General features: G+C 48.2%; 1 protein-coding gene across 1 annotated transcript in view; it reads right to left on the bottom strand.

Moving 5' to 3' along the window:
* Positions 1-18582, bottom strand: part of KCNN3 (potassium calcium-activated channel subfamily N member 3) — a 174337-nt gene that overhangs the window by 72714 nt on the left and 83041 nt on the right. The window contains exon 3 of the mRNA XM_032154422.2: positions 2860-3278. Coding sequence (XP_032010313.1) covers positions 2860-3278 — 419 coding nt within the window. The remainder of the gene's footprint in view (positions 1-2859; positions 3279-18582) is intronic.

The following is an 18582-nucleotide window of genomic DNA, read 5'->3' as shown; positions in this document are numbered from 1 at the left end:
GCCTTCATGTCCAATTCAAACACATCCATGTAGTGGATGACATGTTGCTTCACCCAGATGCCCCTCCAGGACCGGGGCTCTCCTTCCCTCAGGCAAGGTACTTCTCTCATAGATCTATTGTGAGGGCAAGCTGGGATGGCATATGGATTTTACACAGAACTAGCACAGGGGTGCAACAATAACATCCACCATGCTTTAATACACCTCATGTTATACCTAAGTCTTTGGTCAAATGGCCTTTTCGCAAGAGAAGGGAACTTTCAGAGAATTTCCGATTTGCTCATTGTTCCTCTGTGCCTTGGTCTTAGCGGGGGCTTGTAACCCATGTCTGCAGAGAGAGAGAGAGAGACCCAGTGGCCCACCAGGGACCAGACTAACCCAGCCTCAGCTTGGAAGCTATGGAAGGCCATGCAATATCAAATAAGATGCATCATCTAAGTACTTTGCAAACTACATTCTTTAAAACAAGCTTATTTTCCAGTGAAAAATAGTCACCCCTTCTTGTGATAGGTTCAATAAACTATGAAACTCACTTGCAGGTACTTTGTTGCATGTTCAGCCATCTGAAATACATGCCAGAGAGCATCTGAGGAAGTGAAAGACTTCAAATAGCTTAAAGGGCTACGCAAATTCAATTACTATGTTAATAGACAACATGGCTTCCATAATTTAGAAAGGAAAACAGGAAGAGTATAGGCCAATGTATGGTACAAGTTGGGCTGTTCTAATTATGAGAAGGCAGCACAAAATTCCCAAAAGTTATCAAGGGATCTGCACTATTATTAATTTTCACCATCATTGGATTGCAGTACACAGTGCATATATACACCTTGTTTGACTCTAACAATAAATCCTGTATCCAGCTTTCAGATGAGAAAATTGAGGTCCAGAGAGGTGAAGCGAAGAGCACAATGTTGCTCAGCTAACGGTACCATGAGGAGTTTGGGGTCGGAACCCAAGCACATGCTTTCTCCATTGGGGGAAGAGTGTCTGCTTACCGGAGAAGGCTCATGAAGCCCTGTGCAGTGTGGTCCCACTCAGAGCAGATGTTGCAATGTCAGCTGCTGAGTAATGGCGAGGTTCTGAATAGGTGAGCATGGTGTGTCCCTGGGGCTCTGTGTGTGACAAAGGTCTTCCAACATTGCACTGGCTCTCAGAGCCTGAACCTGCATCCTGGAGCCTGAACCCTTGTTCTGCGGCAGCAGAATGCCCTCTCGGTTTGACCGTGTGTCTGCTGGCCAAAACGCTGAAAGAAATGTCTGCAAACAGAACATCTCAAAAATAGGTAGGAGATATGGTTCAAGGCACCCATGTAGGTGTGTTAAGGCTAACTCCTCTCCAGACTTCTTTGTCTTGTTTGATCTCTGCTAGGACATTGGTGCATGGAAGATTTGGCAATATAATTGTAAGTGTTGACAAATTAAGGGCGACTATCAAAATCTGTGTAAATTACACAGGATGCTTCACCATACCTCCCAACATAATAAAAATAATCTATCTCAAGCAAACATAGCTTCATTCTATCTCAAGTGATCCTCATTTTAAAATGAGGAAACTGTAGCCCAGAGAGGTTAAGTAACTTGCCCTAGGTCTCACAGCTACTTAGGGGCAGAATCACGGTTTCTAACCTAGATTTAGACTCCACATGTCAAATAGATTAAAATGAATATCCAGGGCTGGGTGCAGTGGCTCACGCCTGTAATCCCAGAATTTTGGGAGGCCAAGGTAGGAGGATCACTTGAAGCCAGGAGTTGAAGACCAGCCTGGCCAACATGGTGAAACCCCATCTCTACTAAAAACACAAAAATTAGCCTGGTATGGTGGCGCATGCCTGTAATCCCAGCTACATGGGAGGCTGAGGCAGGAGAATTGCTTGAACCCAGGAGGCAGAGGTTGCAGTGAGCAGAGACTATGCCACTGCACTCCAGCCTGGGCGAGAGAGCGAGACTCCATCTCAAATAAATAAATAAATAAATAAATAAATAAATGAAATGAAATGAATATCCAGGACCTCTTGCAAGGAGAAGAGTCATTAAAGGCAGCTCGAGGGTGGTGGAAGGAGGTGGCCTCATTCCTGCCCTTGAGCCTTGATGATGGCTGTTCCAAGGAGCTGGCATTTTGTTCTACAGCCCTGGATCTCTGTCAGGCCACATCTCCCTTCTATCCCATGAGTAGCTTCTCTGAATGACTCCCAACCACCAGCCTCCTAAAACAACGTTTCCCAAAGTATGTTCCATCAGTACAGTGCTTCTCAAACTAAGGTGCGTATGAATCACCAGGTGACCTTGTTAAATGCAAATTCTGATTCAGTCATTCTGGGCTAAGGCTTGAGATTCTGGGAATTCTAACAAGTTCCCAGTGATGCCAATGCTGCTGGTCTGTGAAGAAAACTTTGAGTAGCAAGGTACCAATAGTGCTTTATAATAAAAAGGATTTGGGGGCAAATACAATTGAGAAAGGCTGAACTAAACAAAAATAAATGGTTTCATTACTGCAGGACTTCTCAGAGCCTTTAAAATGCTAATAAGCATTATTAATACCCAAGAGGAATAAATTGCAATGTGTTATATGTGAGTTACTGATGTAACCAGAATGCTTTGATATATTGGTTTGCAAAGAAGGAACAGAAAATCAGGAAAATTCTGTGCCTTTTTCCCACCTTACCTTGGTTCCAATGCTGCAATTCTAGCTCATACTCAACCCCAACTCAGCACTCCCCTCTTTCCCATTGTCTCCTTTCAGGTGTCTGGGTACATGCCTGCCTCCTCCATCAGACCACATATTTCCTGGCACCCCTGCTCCTTCTCCCTTCCCTGTCCCAGCACAGGGTCTGTACTCAGAAGGCCCCAGGTGGAATACCTTTCACAGACACGGACGGTCCAGGCAGCAATGATCCACAGAGAGATGCTGAACACGAGCAGCACAGTGCCAGGGCAGATGGTCATGAGCGTCTTCATGACAAAGCGGGTGTTGAAGTTGATCTTGTTGAGGGCCCCGATGCTGCGGGACGAGGCATCGGTGAAGAGCTTGCTGTGCAGCAGCATGACTCGGGCGATCAGGTACAGGCGCAGGAACATGGGGATAGACAGGATGATGTCCACATCGGCCTCCGCCCGGGAGGGTGTGTAGGAGAAGGCCAGGCGTGCCGTCCAGAAGAACTTGTACTCGCCAGGAATGGGGTGGATGGCGCACACCAGCATCTCCAGGCTGATGTAGAGGATGCGCTCGTAGGTCATGGCTATCCGCCAGTCATCCGCGCCATTGTCGATCACGAAGAGCTGGTGGGAGCAGAGAGTCCATTAGTGTGGCCAGGACCAAGAAGCCCACAGCAGGGTCCAGGCAGGACAGGTGGGGCAGGCTGGGGCAGGCTGCTGGGCTCAGGTCAGCCTGTCCACCTTAGTATGCTCTTTAGGGGCCTTGCTATGTGGCAAGAGCCCTGGATGGGGAGTAGGGAGACCTGGATTCAGTCTACCTGGGAGGCCCTGGCTAAGACACTTCGACTCTCTAGGCCTCACTTTCCTCCTCTGCAAATTGCTTCCTGAGATACAGTGATTTATAATAAGAAATAATATATTTGGTGTTTATCCTGGTTTAGGCACAGTTCCTAAAACCCTAGGAATTTCCAAAGTGATAAGTGTCTTTTGTATGCTAATGAGATGACTAGTGGCTGGGGTCAGGTGGGGATCCAGGGTGGCCTCAGGATTGGCCCTGGTTGCCAGGGGGAACCAATCTGGTGATGAGAGGGTTTCAACTTTCAGCCCCACCCCACCACCTCCTGGGAGGGAAGAGGGGCCCAAAGGTTGAGTTGATCACCAATGGCCAATGATGTCATCAATTATGTCTGTGTAATGAAACCTCCATAAAATCCCAAAAAGACAGTGTTTTTTTTTTTTTTAACTTTTATTTTAGGTTCAGGGGTACATGTGCAGGTTTGCTATATAGGTAAAACTCGTGTTACAGAGATTTGTTGTACAGATGATTTCGTCACCCAGGTACTATTGGGTACAGTACCCAATAGTTATTTTTTCTGATCCTCTCCCTCCCACTCTCCACCCTCAGTGTCTGTCGTTCCCCTCTTTGTGTTTCGGATGAGCTTCCAGATAGCTGCACACATGGAGGTCCCTGGACACGTGGAGGGTTGCGTGCCCAGAGAGGGCATGGAAGCTCCACCCCTTCCCATGCGCCCTGCCCTTTGCTTCGCTCCCATATGGCTGCTCATCTGAATCCTTTGTAAGGTCCTTTATAATAAACCAGTAAATGTGTTTCCCTGAGTTCAGTGAGCTGCTCTAGAAAATTACTGAAAACCTGAGAAGGGCGTCCTGGGAACCCCTGATTTATAGCCACTTGGTCAGAGGCTCAGGTAAAACAACCTGGGGCTGGTGACTGGCATCGGAAGTGGGGTCAACGTGGTGGGACTGAGCCCTCAACCTGTGGCAGCCAACACTAACTCCAGGCGGACAATCGGAGTTGAGTTATATTGCAGGACACTCAGCCAGTGTCCACTGGAGAATTGCTTGGTGTGTGGGAACCACCCCCTCCTTTTTGCTGACCACAAGTGTTCTATGTTGAGCCACTTCCCAAGGTCCCTTCCAGCACAGAGGTGCCAAATTGGCTGTTTTACGATGGTGAGAAAGATCAACTTATTTGTATTAGAAACACATCCCTGAGTCCCTGCCAGACCTGAACTGAGCCCTGGAAGGGGATGTAAAGATGAAAAAGTCATGTTTCCTGCATGAGTGAACTCACAAGGGCTGGCACAGATTCCTTCTCCCCACTCAGAGAAGGGAGCAGCAAGTGTTTGCTGGCAGCACTGTGCTCTCAGACAGTGCAGTGAAGTGTTCACAGCACGGACTCTGGAGCCAGACTGCCTGATCCTAACACTACTGGCTCCGTGATCCCGGGCAAGTTACCAAACCACCCTGTGCCTCAGTTACCTCATCTGGGGATGATGATAATAGCTGCTGCATAGAGGTCGCTGTGAGGCTGCAGTGGGTTCGTATATGCAACATGCATGGAATCCTGCCTAGCACCCAGCACGCTATGTAACTATTAGCTATTCTTATTTGTAGCATTATTAATGGATCTGGTCTCAGTCTTTCTGTAAAATGACAGTTGGGCTCAGTGATGTCTAAGCTTCCTTCTAGCCCTAACCTTTCACGAAGATGCTTCCTGCTGTCACCTCATGAGGATGGCTGTTCTCACAAGAATTGACTGAGCACCTGCTGTGTGTCCAGCCTTTGTCTTCCGGTAAGTCCCACTGTGGAGTCCCACCATATTTCATGACTGTGAAAGGGACTTCACATCCTTCCCCTCTGGGGCCTCGGTCTTCATCTGAGACTGAAATGAGAAGCCTCTAAGGTCTTATCCAGCTCTGATGATTTGATTCTTGGAGGGTGAGGCCTGAGATCCGGGCATATGTTCGGTGTGGGCCTCCTGTGCAGGCACCTCCCTTCTAGGAGGTAGTGGAGTGTTTATCATCACACTATGCCCTCTCTTTACTGGGCCCTTGGCCCTCCAGCAGATCTGGCTGTTGCCTGTCCCAGCTCATCCACAAACACATCCCACTCGAGACTCCAGCCTCATATGCTGCCTGCTCCACCAACAGCCACAGAGAGCTGCTGCTCTCCAAAGCTGGTTATGATTGCCTTTAAGGAGGAGCGAGCAGGGTCCTGTGGCCTAACATGAGCTCAGGATGAAGGGTACCAGCATCAGCACCTCCTGGCCGGGAGAGCAGGCCATGCATGCATCCTGGGAAGGCCTGAGCTGCAAGGCTGGAAGAAACTAGGCTGGGTTAGGAGAAATTAATGTTGGGGCCAGGGTTGGGCGGATGTTTTATTTAACCTGGAAATACACCCTCAGCACAGAAAGAGTAACAGAAAGACTGGATCAGCGTGGATTTGCAGGGACTGGCTGAAAGCCGAGTGAACCCTTCCTTTCCTCCCTTGCACAGGGAGATCAGGGAATGAGGAGCCCTTTATTCTGTCCATCCAACTGTCTCCTTGATGGTCTGGGCCAAAGGAAGCTTCTGCTCTGTTTCAAAGTTAGTCACCAAGCAGCTTTCTCTCCCCCACTTTGCTGCCTTCCTTACAGTTCAGCAGGAACCGAGGACCCAGGAGAGGACCTATGGTACCAGACCTGGTGTGGGGTGGGCGGGCGATGCTTGCCTTGCTTTTAGCATCTACCTGTGATATGTTTCTGCAGCAAGGGGAACATTCCAGGCAATTCATGGGCCCTGAGAGGCATGGACAGGGGAGGCAGCCCTAGGAGGCAAGTCTCTTACCTAGCCAAGCCTCAGTTTCTCTTTCTCCCTGCTCTGTACCCTTACAGAGCCATAATGGAGAGCAGAGGAGACAATGGACTGAAAGGGTTTAATAAACTACAAAGGATCATTTGTTCATTCATTCATTCATTCAACAAACATGTGTTGATGGCCCTCTGAGCAGCCCCCCACCCACCTACCCATGAGGATCCTGAAAGGAAACTACAGGGCACTATGGGAGCAACTGGCTGAGAGGCTCACCTGGTGGCTCTAATCTGGGAGCTGTCATCTCCGAACAGCAGACAGTACCCAGCACAGCACCAGCTGGAGACTCACCCTCCTCCTTCCCCAGTGCAGCTGAGCCTGGGTTTTTCCAGACATAGGTTTCCCCCAGCAATTAGATAGCCCTAATGGCTGCTCAAAGGGTTCCCTCTGCTTCTAACTGCCACCCGACAGGCCAAGCCATGGCAACGTGACTGCCTGGCCAAACTCTTCAAATACAAAATTAAAACCATCTACTCTGTAATAAAGAATCGCATCTGGTTACTATAGTAACTGGGTTCACTCTGGGCAGGAATGGAAGCAACGAGTAACAGATTCCTTTGATTGCCTGATGAGGAGTGGGATCGTAAGTCGTCAGAGCTGAAGGGGAGAATGCACCGGCAGCTCTGCCCAGCGTGACGGGAGGGTGCTGGTCCCCAGCTGCCTCTCAGGTGCCCTGCCTCGGTTATGGCTTGCTGGTGCAGGGAAGGTGGGGGCCACATGGGTTAGTGGAGCTGGAGGTGGGAGAGCTGGCCTGAAGTCCCCCACATCCAGGTATTAGCCATGTGACCTCAGGCCATGCGTGACTTCTCCGAGCTTGTTTCCACATCTCCAACAGGGGAACACTAACCTTGGCCCTGCCTGCCTCCTGGGGTTAGTGTTAGAATCCAATAATACAAATAAAAAGTTGGACAATGCTTTACTAACTGCTCTAAAAATGTGAGGGATTATTAAGCTGGCTGGCCTGGGGGAACTCGTAAACAGTGTGTGTAAAGAGGGGGTGTTTTGAGTAGGGGGTGGAGGAGAGTTTTCAGGCTGCAGGTTAAAAGCCTCTGCTAGACAGGGCTCCACTGCAAGGTTTTCTGCATCTGCAGGGTGGGACGTGTCCCAGAAGATCCCATTGCTGTCCCACGTGAGGACACTCTATGCTTCCTTCCTTCTGATCCTTGGAATCACAGCTCTCCAAGTGTGGCCTCGCTCCCTCCCGATTCAGAGCAAGTAGCAGATACCCTACCCTGCTGTTTCCTCACTCTGCGTCCTGTTCATTCCTAACAAAGCACAATCCCAATTATTGATTTGTATTTGTGAGGTTTTGCTGTCTCTCCCCTTAGACCTGGTTCTCAACCTACTTGCATCGCACATTAGAATGACTTGGAGGGCTTGTTCAAAAATACCCATGCCCAGACCCACCCCAGGCCAAGTAATCAGAATCTCTGGGGGTGGAGCCCTGGCACGGGTGTTCTTCTTAAGGCTCCCAGGTGAGTCTAAAATGTAACCAGGGTTGGGACCCCCCCACCAGTCACAGTTGGAGCTCCAAAGAGATAAGCGCTGTGTCTTCCTTGTTCCCTGTGGCATCTCCAGAGCCTAGCCCAGATCTTAGCACTTAGTAGGTGTTCAATAAATGCTTGTTTAGTGAATTAATAACTCCCACTTACTGCGTGCCCCTGGACTAATCTTCCCTCTCTTGGGCTCAGCTTCCTCCTCTGAGGGATGAGGGAATAGACTAGACAATCCCCAAGGTACCTCCTGCTCTAAGAAGCCATAATTCTGTTCTACACAGACCCTCTTGCTGGCACCTCCCGCCTCATCTGTGTTCTCGGTGCACCTGAGCTCCCCAGGGACAGGAACTGTGCCTGGCTCATCTCACCCCACTCCCATGCCTGAGACGTTGCCTGGCACAGAGTGGGCAGTCAGTAGAATTTTGGTGAATAAAGGCGTGTGTAGGCGGATGACTGTGTCATATGAAGAAAAGGACAGATTGCCTGTGGCCCTTGTTAACCACCCAGAATGGAAATTCCTGTTGAAAATCCATTCCTAAGCCTGTGACTCACAAAGGACCTGACAATTCATCTCACACCATGGGAAGGGACACCCTTTTATTCCCAAAGGGTGGTTCAACCTGGAATAAACTGTGCCAGGTGACCTCCAAGCCTTAGAAAGTTCTAGAGCAAGTCTGGAACCAGGATCTTAAGTAGCGCTGGACCAGAGGGGCTCGGGGAGTGTGTATGTGGCTCCACAAAGGACTATCCTCCCCTAGGGCTTAGTCTCAGTCATCCAGCCCTGATTCTATACCAGCTTGACTGTTGGCCTCTGACGGATTCTGGAAAAGTACTGAGGTGACGTGGACAGAGCGCGGCATGGGCCAGGGAGCACCGTGGGCCCTCAAGTGGTCTGTTCTGGGCTGTTCCAGAGCAGGAGAAGCCACAGAGGCCCGGGGCTGACAAACGAGTCTCTTCCTGATGAGGCATGGGTTTGCTCCTTGTATGCTGGCTTCCCTCAATGGGGAACGGAAAGCCACATTCTCTGAGTCATTGACTCTTTCTGCCTCCTAAGCCTAAAAAAGTGATTTCACTCATTGAGGGTGTGACTGACCTGAAGATGCAATGTGTCAGTATCACAGTCTCTGGTTTCCTGAAAGTTCCACTCTTTCCTCAGATAGTTGCTCTGTCCAGAGGTGGCTCTAGGCCTAATCCCTCTACCACTTAACTGGTGGTTCTGAGAACTTGCAGGATTTTCAGTCGTTAGTATAATTCTGAGAGCTCTGGGAGGGAGATTTTATGCAACAGTGATTCCAAACTTTCCTTTAAGAAGCTTGTAATTAGAGAAAAAGGAGAACTAACTCAACTCAGTTCAATATAATAATTATTAAGAATCAACAAGGTTAGGCCACTGTGGGTATATAAATATGAATCAAACACATGTCCCATGAATCAGTTCACAATCTCAAGTAGTTCTATCAAAAGACATGCATGATTCGGATGCAATTTGAAAAGCTTCTTGGGCTAGATAGGGCTTCAGCAGTGCCCGGAAGGCATGCATCAGACACACCAGAGGGGGCAGCTTGCAGAAATGGCCACAAATTCCTCCCATCCCATTCACTTACTTCTGTACATGTGACTTTGCCTCTCTTCCAATCAAGAAGTACAGCCTATTTCTCTCTCTCTCTCTTTTTTTTTTTTTTTTTTGAGACAGAGTTTCACTCTTGTCACCCAGGCTGGAGTGCAACAGCGCCATCTGCCTCCCGGGTTCAAGCGATTCTCCTGCCTCAGCCTCCCGAATAACTGGGATAACAGGCACCCACAACCACACTTCGCTAATTTTTGTATTTTTAGTAGAGATGGGGTTTCACCATATTGGCCAGGCTGGTCTCAAACTCCTGACGTCCAGTGATCCACCCACCTCGGCCTCCCAAAGTGCTGGGATTACACATATGAGCCACCACCCCCAGCCAGTACAGCCTATTTCTCAATCCCTTCAGCTGAACTTAGCCATGTACCTTGCTTTGGCCAGTGGAACATTAAAAAGTGTGATACAGCAGAGGTTTGAAAAATGTCAGCGCCGTGAGGCTCACTATAGACACATGGCCTCACTATTCCTTTCACCCCAGCCTGCAGCCAGTACCAGCTGCCAGCCATCAGAAGCCATCCTAGACAAGCTGCATGACAGAAGCTCACCCAAGGTGAGACCAGCAGAAGAACCATCAAGCTGAGCCCAGCCCAAATGACTGACGCACAGAAACGTGACCTAAATTATTATTTTAAGCCATTATGTTTTGAGGTGCTTTGTTATGCAACAAAACTAATATATAACAAAACGGATTCTTATATTTGGCACATATTAGAAAAGCCAGGTCATGTGCCTACCGTGCCCAACATTTTCCTTTTAGATTCTTATGCCACAGCCCCTAGAAGGAACCCTCACCCATCCCACCTTCCCACTCCACTCAGTTATATTTGCCGGCCAGTCTTTCTCAAGTAACTGGGTGACTGGATGGGGAGGAGATCAGGGTCAAGGGCCATTCCTTGATGGCCATTCCCCCATCCCCACTCCTGCCATGGACACATCATTTGAGATATCAAAGAATAACTCAGAGCATTTAAAAAGTTATTTTGCAAGCAGTTTAGTTGTTTTGCATACAAAGTGTTTTCTCAGATGTGAGGAAGTCAGCTGGTAGACTGAATCAGGGAACAAGGGCGAAACGGAATTAATTGGGGTGGGGGCTGGAGAAAAACAGCAGGAAGTCTGGGAACAGTGGACCTTGTTGGCAAATGCTGAGGGTAAACGGATTCGCTGGCAGCTAACAAAGAGGTCAGCATGGCATTCCATCCTTGGACGGCCAGTGAGGGGTAGTACAGAAAGCACTTTCAGTTATTCAGGGATTCTTCAGAAGCCCTTGGCTTTCAGCTGTGGGTATGTCACAGGCCCTCTCCCTTGTCACCTGCACCTCAGGGAGTCCAGGTCTGAGCTTTCCCTGGTTAGAGTGTCTCACCAAGCAAAGATGTCATCACCAGCTCACCACAAGGCCAACACTGAAGGCCATCTGGCCACCTCAGGACAGGGCCGTTCAGCTGCAATCTCTGCAGGGTCTGGGACAGGCTGCCTTGACAAGGAGACAAGGACACTACCCAGTGCCTCCAGCAGCCACATGGCACAGCCCGAGCTTCAGACTTGCGAGGCCTCCCCACACTTCCTGCAGAGGGGTAGGCATGCAGGGAAGCTTGCCTTTTTTCTTTTTTCTTTTCTTTTTTTCTTTTTTTTTTTTTTTAGGATAAGTTTAGAGTCAATTCATTGGATTTACTCGTTTTTTCCCCCCATTCTATTTTGAAAGCCTTGAGACCTTTCTGATTTTTTATTTAAGCAAAACCTGTCATTAAAATGTTCTCAGCTATCAGGGAGGAGAGCGTATTCCTGCTTAGACACTTTCTGACCAACCTGAAAAACTTTCACTCTTGCACAACTGTGAATTTCTTTAAATTAAAGGAGAGAAAATGGAAAAAGCCTTTTTGTGTACTGTTTCCTCTCTGTGGGGAAAAGAACTTCAGGGAAAATTTCCATCATTTAAAAAAACATACACAGAAACAAAGCAAGAGGAAAAAATTACAGATTTTCTTAAGATATATTATTTATATATATAATATATTTTATATTTTGTATATATACATATATAAATTTAAACACCCTGGAGCATATATTCTGCATGTACACCATTACTACGGGGGTTACCATGGAAGCAACAGCAAAAATCCTGTAGTACCTAATTAGGTTTCCCTGAGGACAGGAGCTGATTGCCAGTGATGAAATGAACTTCTGGATTTGCAGCAATGGTTGGTAAAATTACCAGTCAGCAAATGCTCCATGGAACTAAAGGAAGAAAGGGAGGAAGGTGGGGGTTGGGAAGCAAAGGTAGAAAAATGGTGGCTCTAAAAGAGGCCAGCCAGTGAACAGGACTTGTCAGGGAAGTCTATGATTCTACCATAAACAAGATGCTTAGGGCGCTGGGGTCCAGGCTACCCCGCTCTGTGTCTAAGAAGAAATTGTCCTCATCTGAAACCGTCCCACTCCCTGGGCCCTGTATGATGTCCCACAGTGGCTCTTTGGTCCGGCCAGGATAGGCTTCTCCTGAGTGCCTCGCCAGAGCTCACTTTTGGTCTCTTGCAGTGTATAATGACCACTCATGGGGGTTATGGAGCCTGAAGTTTGTTTGGGACTAACAGAGACCAGTGGTGATCATAAATCCTTTCCCTTGTCCTCAGTTCTCAGAGAAAGAAAGCCAAGTTACAGCATTTGAGGGAGCCATTATTCTTTACTCACATAGCAGGAGTTTCTTGATCCCTGACCACATCACCACTAGGGATAGAGCATCCCACCTCTGGCCATCTGTGTGTGGCAAGTCTCTGGACCTCAGATTCCTCAGTGTAATGTGAAGACTTGGATGCAATTGTGGTTTTCCATTTTCTCTGGGCTTTGGGGCCATTTCTTTTATAAGATTTTTCATGTACGCCCAACATGGGAAACAGACAAATTCAGAGCTGTTGTAGTTGAAAGGGTAGAGAAGAATATTCAAAGATCAACTCACTCACCTCCTCCTCCAGCCTAGATCTCTGTAGTGGACCCCATGCTCTCCATAGAACCCTTTGATTGGAAATCCTTTGGATGGACCGGCTGGTCTCTAGTTGTAAGGAGAGACAAGGTGTGATGCTGGAAATCAAGTGTTTGGGGTCTGGTTCAAGAGGTGCTCGATGCACAGGCATGGAGCTTTGCCCTGATCAGCTTATTCACTCGTTCATTCATTGAGTATGAGTTGAGCCCCCATTATGTGACAGTCCTTGGTAAGCTCTAGGGATATAGCAAGACAAGTAGACAAGGCCCCTGTCCCCACAGAGCTTACATTTCAGGGGAGGAAAACAGATATTAAACAGGTAAACCATTTAATTTTAGAGAGTGATGCCTGCCAGGAAGAGAATAAGACAGGGCAAAGGAAATGAGAGAAGTCCCAGACAGCCAGGACAGGGCTCTCTATGGAAGGGACCTCTGAATCCAAAGTGAGCTTTGCAAAGGTATGCATTACAGAAGGGACAGCATGTGCAAAAACCCCAAGGCAGGATGGAGCTTAGAGAGTTGGAGAGATAGAAGAAAGAAGACCAATGTGAGAAAGAAGTGAGGGATGACACCAGGTGAGGCCAAGAAGGTAGCAGGACCCAGATCACTGGGACCTTGGATGTCACAGAAGGAGCTTCATCAAAGGACAGGAGACCACAGACCCACTCCCACCAGAGCCATGTGCACCATGTCACCACTTTCTGAAAACACACTGCCCACAGGTTAAATATGCACCACAGCTCAGGCCTCCAAAACAAAATATCATAGACTGGGTAACTCAAAAAACAGAAATGTATTTTTTCACAGTTTGGGAGGCTTGAAGTCTGAGATCAGGGTGCCAATACGGTCAGGCTCTCTTGCCGGCTTGCAGGTGGCTGCCATCTCACTGTGTCCTCACATGGCAGAGAGAGGGAGAGGGATCTCTCTTTTTCTTTTCTCCTAGAGCCGCAGTCCTATAGGATTAGACCTCATCCTTATGACCTTATTTAAACTTAATTACCTCCCACAGACCCTGTCTCCAAGGCAGTTACATTGGAGGTTAGGGCCTCAACAAATGCGTTTTGGGGAGACACAATTCAGTTCATAGCTATTTCCTTTTGTGTCAAAATTACCCAAAAGCCAGACTGTGGGCCGAGCCAGGTGATTTTGCACATACCGTTTCATTGCAATCTCATGTTGTCCCTATAAGGGAGTAATACATCCATTTAGCAAATGAAGAAACCCAAACCAAGAGAGGTTCAATCAATTGCCTGGGGCTTGCAGCATTCTGTGTCTTCCAAGTCCCATGCCCTTTCACCTGCCAGCCTGCTAAGCAGGCCCTCTATTTGGGGGCTAGCCAGTTTGGGCTTTACGTTGTCTTCTAAAGAAAACTCGGCCGGGCACAGTGGCTTATGCCTGTAATCCCAGCACTTTGGGAGGCCAAAGCGGGTGGATCATGAGGTCAGGAGATCGAGACCATCCTGGCTAACACGGTGAAACCCCGTCTCTACTAAAAATAAAAAAAAAATTAGCCGGGCGTGGTGGCATACGCCTGTAGTCCCAGCTACTCTGGAGGCTGAGGCAGAAGAATGGCCTGAACCGGGGAGGCAGAGCTTGCAGTGAGCCGAGATCACACCACTGTACTCCAGCCTGGGTAACAGAACAAGACTCCGAAAAAAAAAAGAAAAGAAAGAAAGAAAGAAAGAAAGAAGAAAGAAAGAAAGAAAGAAAGAAAGAAAGAAAGAAAGAAAGAAAGAAAGAAAGAAAGAAAGAAAACTCAAGCCCCACCCTTTAAATGCTCATTCTCAGAAGAATCTTTGCTGACCAGAGAATCAATATACAATTAAAATAAACTGGGTTCTATCCCTGGTGTGTGCACCACCTGGGAAACCTACATTGTTATCTGCAGTCTAGAGTGGGCTATGCTTGTGGAACTAAGACCACGGCTTTCATTTCCACAGATACAATATCCATTTATCATCTTTCCCTTCCTCCCCTTCCCAACAGTGAACAGGCCTCTGTGGAGACCTGGTGATGGGGTCCCTAGCGAGGAAGAGACCATCTTAGTTTAGGAGCCCACTTATGCACCCCAGCATGTTTGCTAATAAAGAAGATTCCTCTGGACAGGGTTGGGGTGGCGTCAGAGGAGACCAACACAGGGCTTAATATATGTGCCCTAGAAATGAACAGGAACGTTGGAGGTGGGGGATTGTGAGCTGTGGGACTGGAAGGAGACGGGAGGTGGCTAAGCAGCACCTTGGGCCAGTCCCATGAGAGGGGGAGGCCGGAGCCCACTGAGGACTAACTGCTGCTGACCACCCGTGAGACACGGACAGTGCTGAGACTGTAAGATCAGGAGCATGTGGCGTTCAGCGCTGTCTTATTTGTTGTGCCACCACCACCTCACCCCTTCCCCTTGCTCCAGATACATGGAAATGTTGGCTAACATAGAGGCCTTGGTCATGGGTCCCTCGAGGAGCAATAGGAACAGGAAGGGTGCCTAAAGGGGTCACTAAGTACAGGATGGAGGTGGAGAATTCAGCAGAAAGAGTTTGGCATCAGATGAGCTGTCAAGAGAGAAATGGAAGTTTCTGAGCCCCCAGAGACCAGTGGAAAGACACTGGGTCCCCTCCTGGGTGGGATGGGAGTTTGTAACCAATTCTATTTGAAGCAGTAAGGCCAAATGACCCCAGCCAATCCTTGGGTTGCAGTGGCCACACCTTGGTCTCATCATGTGCTCCACCCCAGCCATCTTTACATTGCTGCCAGAGCAAATGTTCTAAAATACAAACCAAATCATGTCACCTCCCCTTCTAGAACCTTTCAGTGGCAACCCAGAGTGTCCAACCTCCTAGCTGCACTTGGCCAAAAGGGCCTTTTCCCACCTGGCACCAGCTGGCCCCTCCATCCCCATCACCTGCCACACCCGGTGTCTCATGCCAGCTAAAAACCAAGTTACCAGTAACCCCTGAGCTTGCGCCCCTCCATCTTCTGTACAAGCACTCCTTCTTCTCAGCTTCTTCACCAGAGACCTCCAGATCAAGCGTGCCTCCCTTCCACACGTCTAAGCTGGTCCCTTCTGACTCCCAGGTGGGGCTGGGTGCCTTCCTCCAGTATTCCCCAGGCTCTGTGGCCCCTGCTTGTCACAGAGCCAATCCCCAAATGGCAGCTGGAGAAGGATGGCCAGAAAGTTGGGGAGTGCTAGCCCCCGTTTCAGGGGAGCGGAGGGAGCAGGGTGGCGGTCTCCATTAACAACGGTAACAGCAGGGGCCATGTATTGTAGCCTCACTGTGCACCAGGCCCTGTGCTGTGTGCCTTACAGGCACCATCTCATTTAGTCCTTAACAGGGTTCTGAGATAGGTATTCCTATTTCTATTTTACAGACAGGGAAACTGAGGCTCGGAGAGACTAAGTAATTTACTAAAGGCCATACAGTTAATAAGGAGCAGACTTAGGCTCTAAAGCCAGGGCAGGCAGCTCTCTTGACTACTGTGTGTGCTGCCCCAGGCTGTGCTAGGAGGGCTTGTTGGGCTGACCCCCGATGTTTGCCTATCCCAGGCCAGGCCAATAGGTGTTTCTGGTTCTTTGTGTGCCTTGGCAGATCCAGGAGTCAAAGGTTTCTGTGCATCTGCTAAGTCTGGGGTAAGAGGTATCGTTTTCTCAACAGGAAGTTTCTGATAAGTTTCTTTCCTTTTGACACATGAAAGGATCCTGCTGAATGTTTGGGGGTAGGGGAGGAAGAGTATCATCACTGGGGCTGCTGGGCCCTGATTAGTTCTAAGTCACCTATTTACCACTCAGGGAGAAATTCTTTAACCCTGGCTTAGGGGATATTTTTAGCAACTAAAAATAAAGAGGTTTTTGGATCTTTGAACAGCCTAGGGAGCTGAAGAACTGAGGTCAGGACCAGGTGGTGGTGGTGGGCAGGGGGTGTTTGTTTTTTCCCCAACTGACTAAAAGGCCCTTCACCTCCTTCCCAAGGGCCAGCTGCACTGTCACCCCTTCAGGGGGAGCTTTTGCTGATCTCCCAGTGGCAGGGGCAGCACTTCAAACAGCAACAATCCATTTGGTGTTTCCAATTTGTTGGCTAGGCCCTAAGAACTTTTCTTTTTCTTTTCTTTTTTTTTTTTTTGAGACAAGAGTCTCACTCTGTCGTCCACGCTAGAGTACAGTGGCACAATTATGGCTCACTACAACCTCTGCCTCCCGGGTTCAAGCAATTATCCTGCCTCAGCCTCCCGAGTAGCTGGGATTACCACCTAGCTACCACAAGTAGCTATGCACCACCACACCCGGCTAATTTTTGTATTTTTAGTAGAGGTGGGGTTTTGCGATGTTGGCCAGGCTGGTCTCAAACTCCTAGCCTCATGTGATCAGCCATCCTCGGCCTCCCGAAGTGCTGGGATTACAGGCATGAGCCACCATACCTGGCCTCCTAAGCACTTTTCTTTACATTAACTCTTTGGGTCTCACAATAGCCCAATAAGAAAAGTGAACATCCCCCACACCTCATAGCAACTAAGTGGTAGAGACAGGATTTAAACCAAGAGGCCACACTCTCATCTATTAAGTTTCCATTCTGGCCTAAACCTCCCACTTGATCTTCCATCTGAGCCGCATTCCTGTCCACCTGCTTGTCAGCACCCTCACTAAAGCAGGGGTCCTTGAGAACAGACATCTCCTTGGTCACTGTCCTCCACAGTGCCAGGCACAGCGCCCAGGAAATATGGGCCGCCCGAACGAATACATAAAGGGCTTAAGGTGTCAAAACTATATCAATGTGACTATAAAGAGATATTTTAATTGTTCACCATTTTTATAATTGTCCTAAGGCAAAAGAGTCTTTTGTAACATATGCACAAGATAGAAAAAGAAATCAAAGAATATTTTAAAAGAATTGCTTATTATAATTTTTAAAAAACCCTGGAAACAACCTGAATATACATCAATAGGGAAACAGCTGAATATATTATGGTACTCATACTGGGGAACATTATATAGCAGTTTTTAAAAATGAAGTGGATCTATATGTATTGACTTAGAAAATGTTCATGATATATTGCTAAGTAAAAAGAGAAACTTACAGCATAACGGGTATAGTGTGATTCCTCTTTTTTAAAAAAGCAAACACCAACACATAAAAACAAAAATGCCCATATATGTGTATGCATGTTGGTACATTTTTGTATAAGCACACCCAAAAGGTGCGTTAATCACCTCTGGCTAAACACTAAATTGTTAACACTGGTACCACTGGGGACGTAGGGAGATGGGAATCAGGGAACCTATTGATTTTTTTCCTTTTGATAATTAGAACACACCTCTGTGTTAAAAGAAGCCTATATTGCTTTTGTAATTTAAAAAAACCCAATAAAGTATTTTTTTAAAGAACTGTCATGGAGAAAGCCACTTGCGGCGCCTAATGGTGATGTTTTAAGCATGGCCATTCTTGGAGGAAAAATAATTGCTCAGGTCCTTTCCTGCCCTGTAATTTTCTGTGTAGAGCTTCAAATCCCCCGGGAGCCCCCAGGATTTTATGAATACAGCCCTGCTAGAAGTGTTCATAGCTGAGCTCCTCTCACAAGGCTCCCTCTCCAAGGCCAGCCTCATTACCAGATCCACAGCCCCTCTAACTAAACCACCTTATGAAAAATAGTTCCAGGGCATGAAGATTAAACAAAGGCATTTATTTCAAGGCCGCCTCTCCACGTGCATTCCCATCGTAGGCACAGAAAGCCGCGTTAGTCAGTGGCCCACCCTGCTCCCCCACTGAGGGCAGAGGCCTAGGCTCCCTGTGGGAAGTGGTGGCCCTCCGCATGGTTGAGAAAGGAAACCTGCTCCACTCTTCCCTCCATTCGGGAGGGAGGGGCCAGGGCCAAGGCCAGGGCATGCAACAGCCACCATCACTACAGCGACTGCTGCTGGTGAGAGCTCACTGTGGATCTGGCCTCAGCATGCTAGGTACAGTGTCAAGACCCGTGGGGTACAGTGGAGATCAGGATGCAAGTTGCTGATGAACCAGGAGCTTAGAACTGCGTGTCTCCTAGAGATGTGCAGAAGTAAACAAAGATGTGGCTATGGAGAGGGCCAATTTGGTGACTGGGGGCACTATTTGCAATTCAGGGTCTGTGCTGCTGTGTGGTCAATGCCCACAGGTACTGCCCTGGATCCAGACACCTGGGGCTCTGGCTCTGGGTCCCCC

Source organism: Hylobates moloch, unplaced genomic scaffold (genome assembly GCF_009828535.3).
Source record: "Hylobates moloch isolate HMO894 unplaced genomic scaffold, HMol_V3 SCAFFOLD_5, whole genome shotgun sequence".
NCBI classification, from domain to species: domain Eukaryota; kingdom Metazoa; phylum Chordata; class Mammalia; order Primates; family Hylobatidae; genus Hylobates; species Hylobates moloch.
The sequence above is the reverse complement of the archived record's forward strand: the minus strand, read 5'-3'. Positions and strand labels throughout refer to the sequence as shown.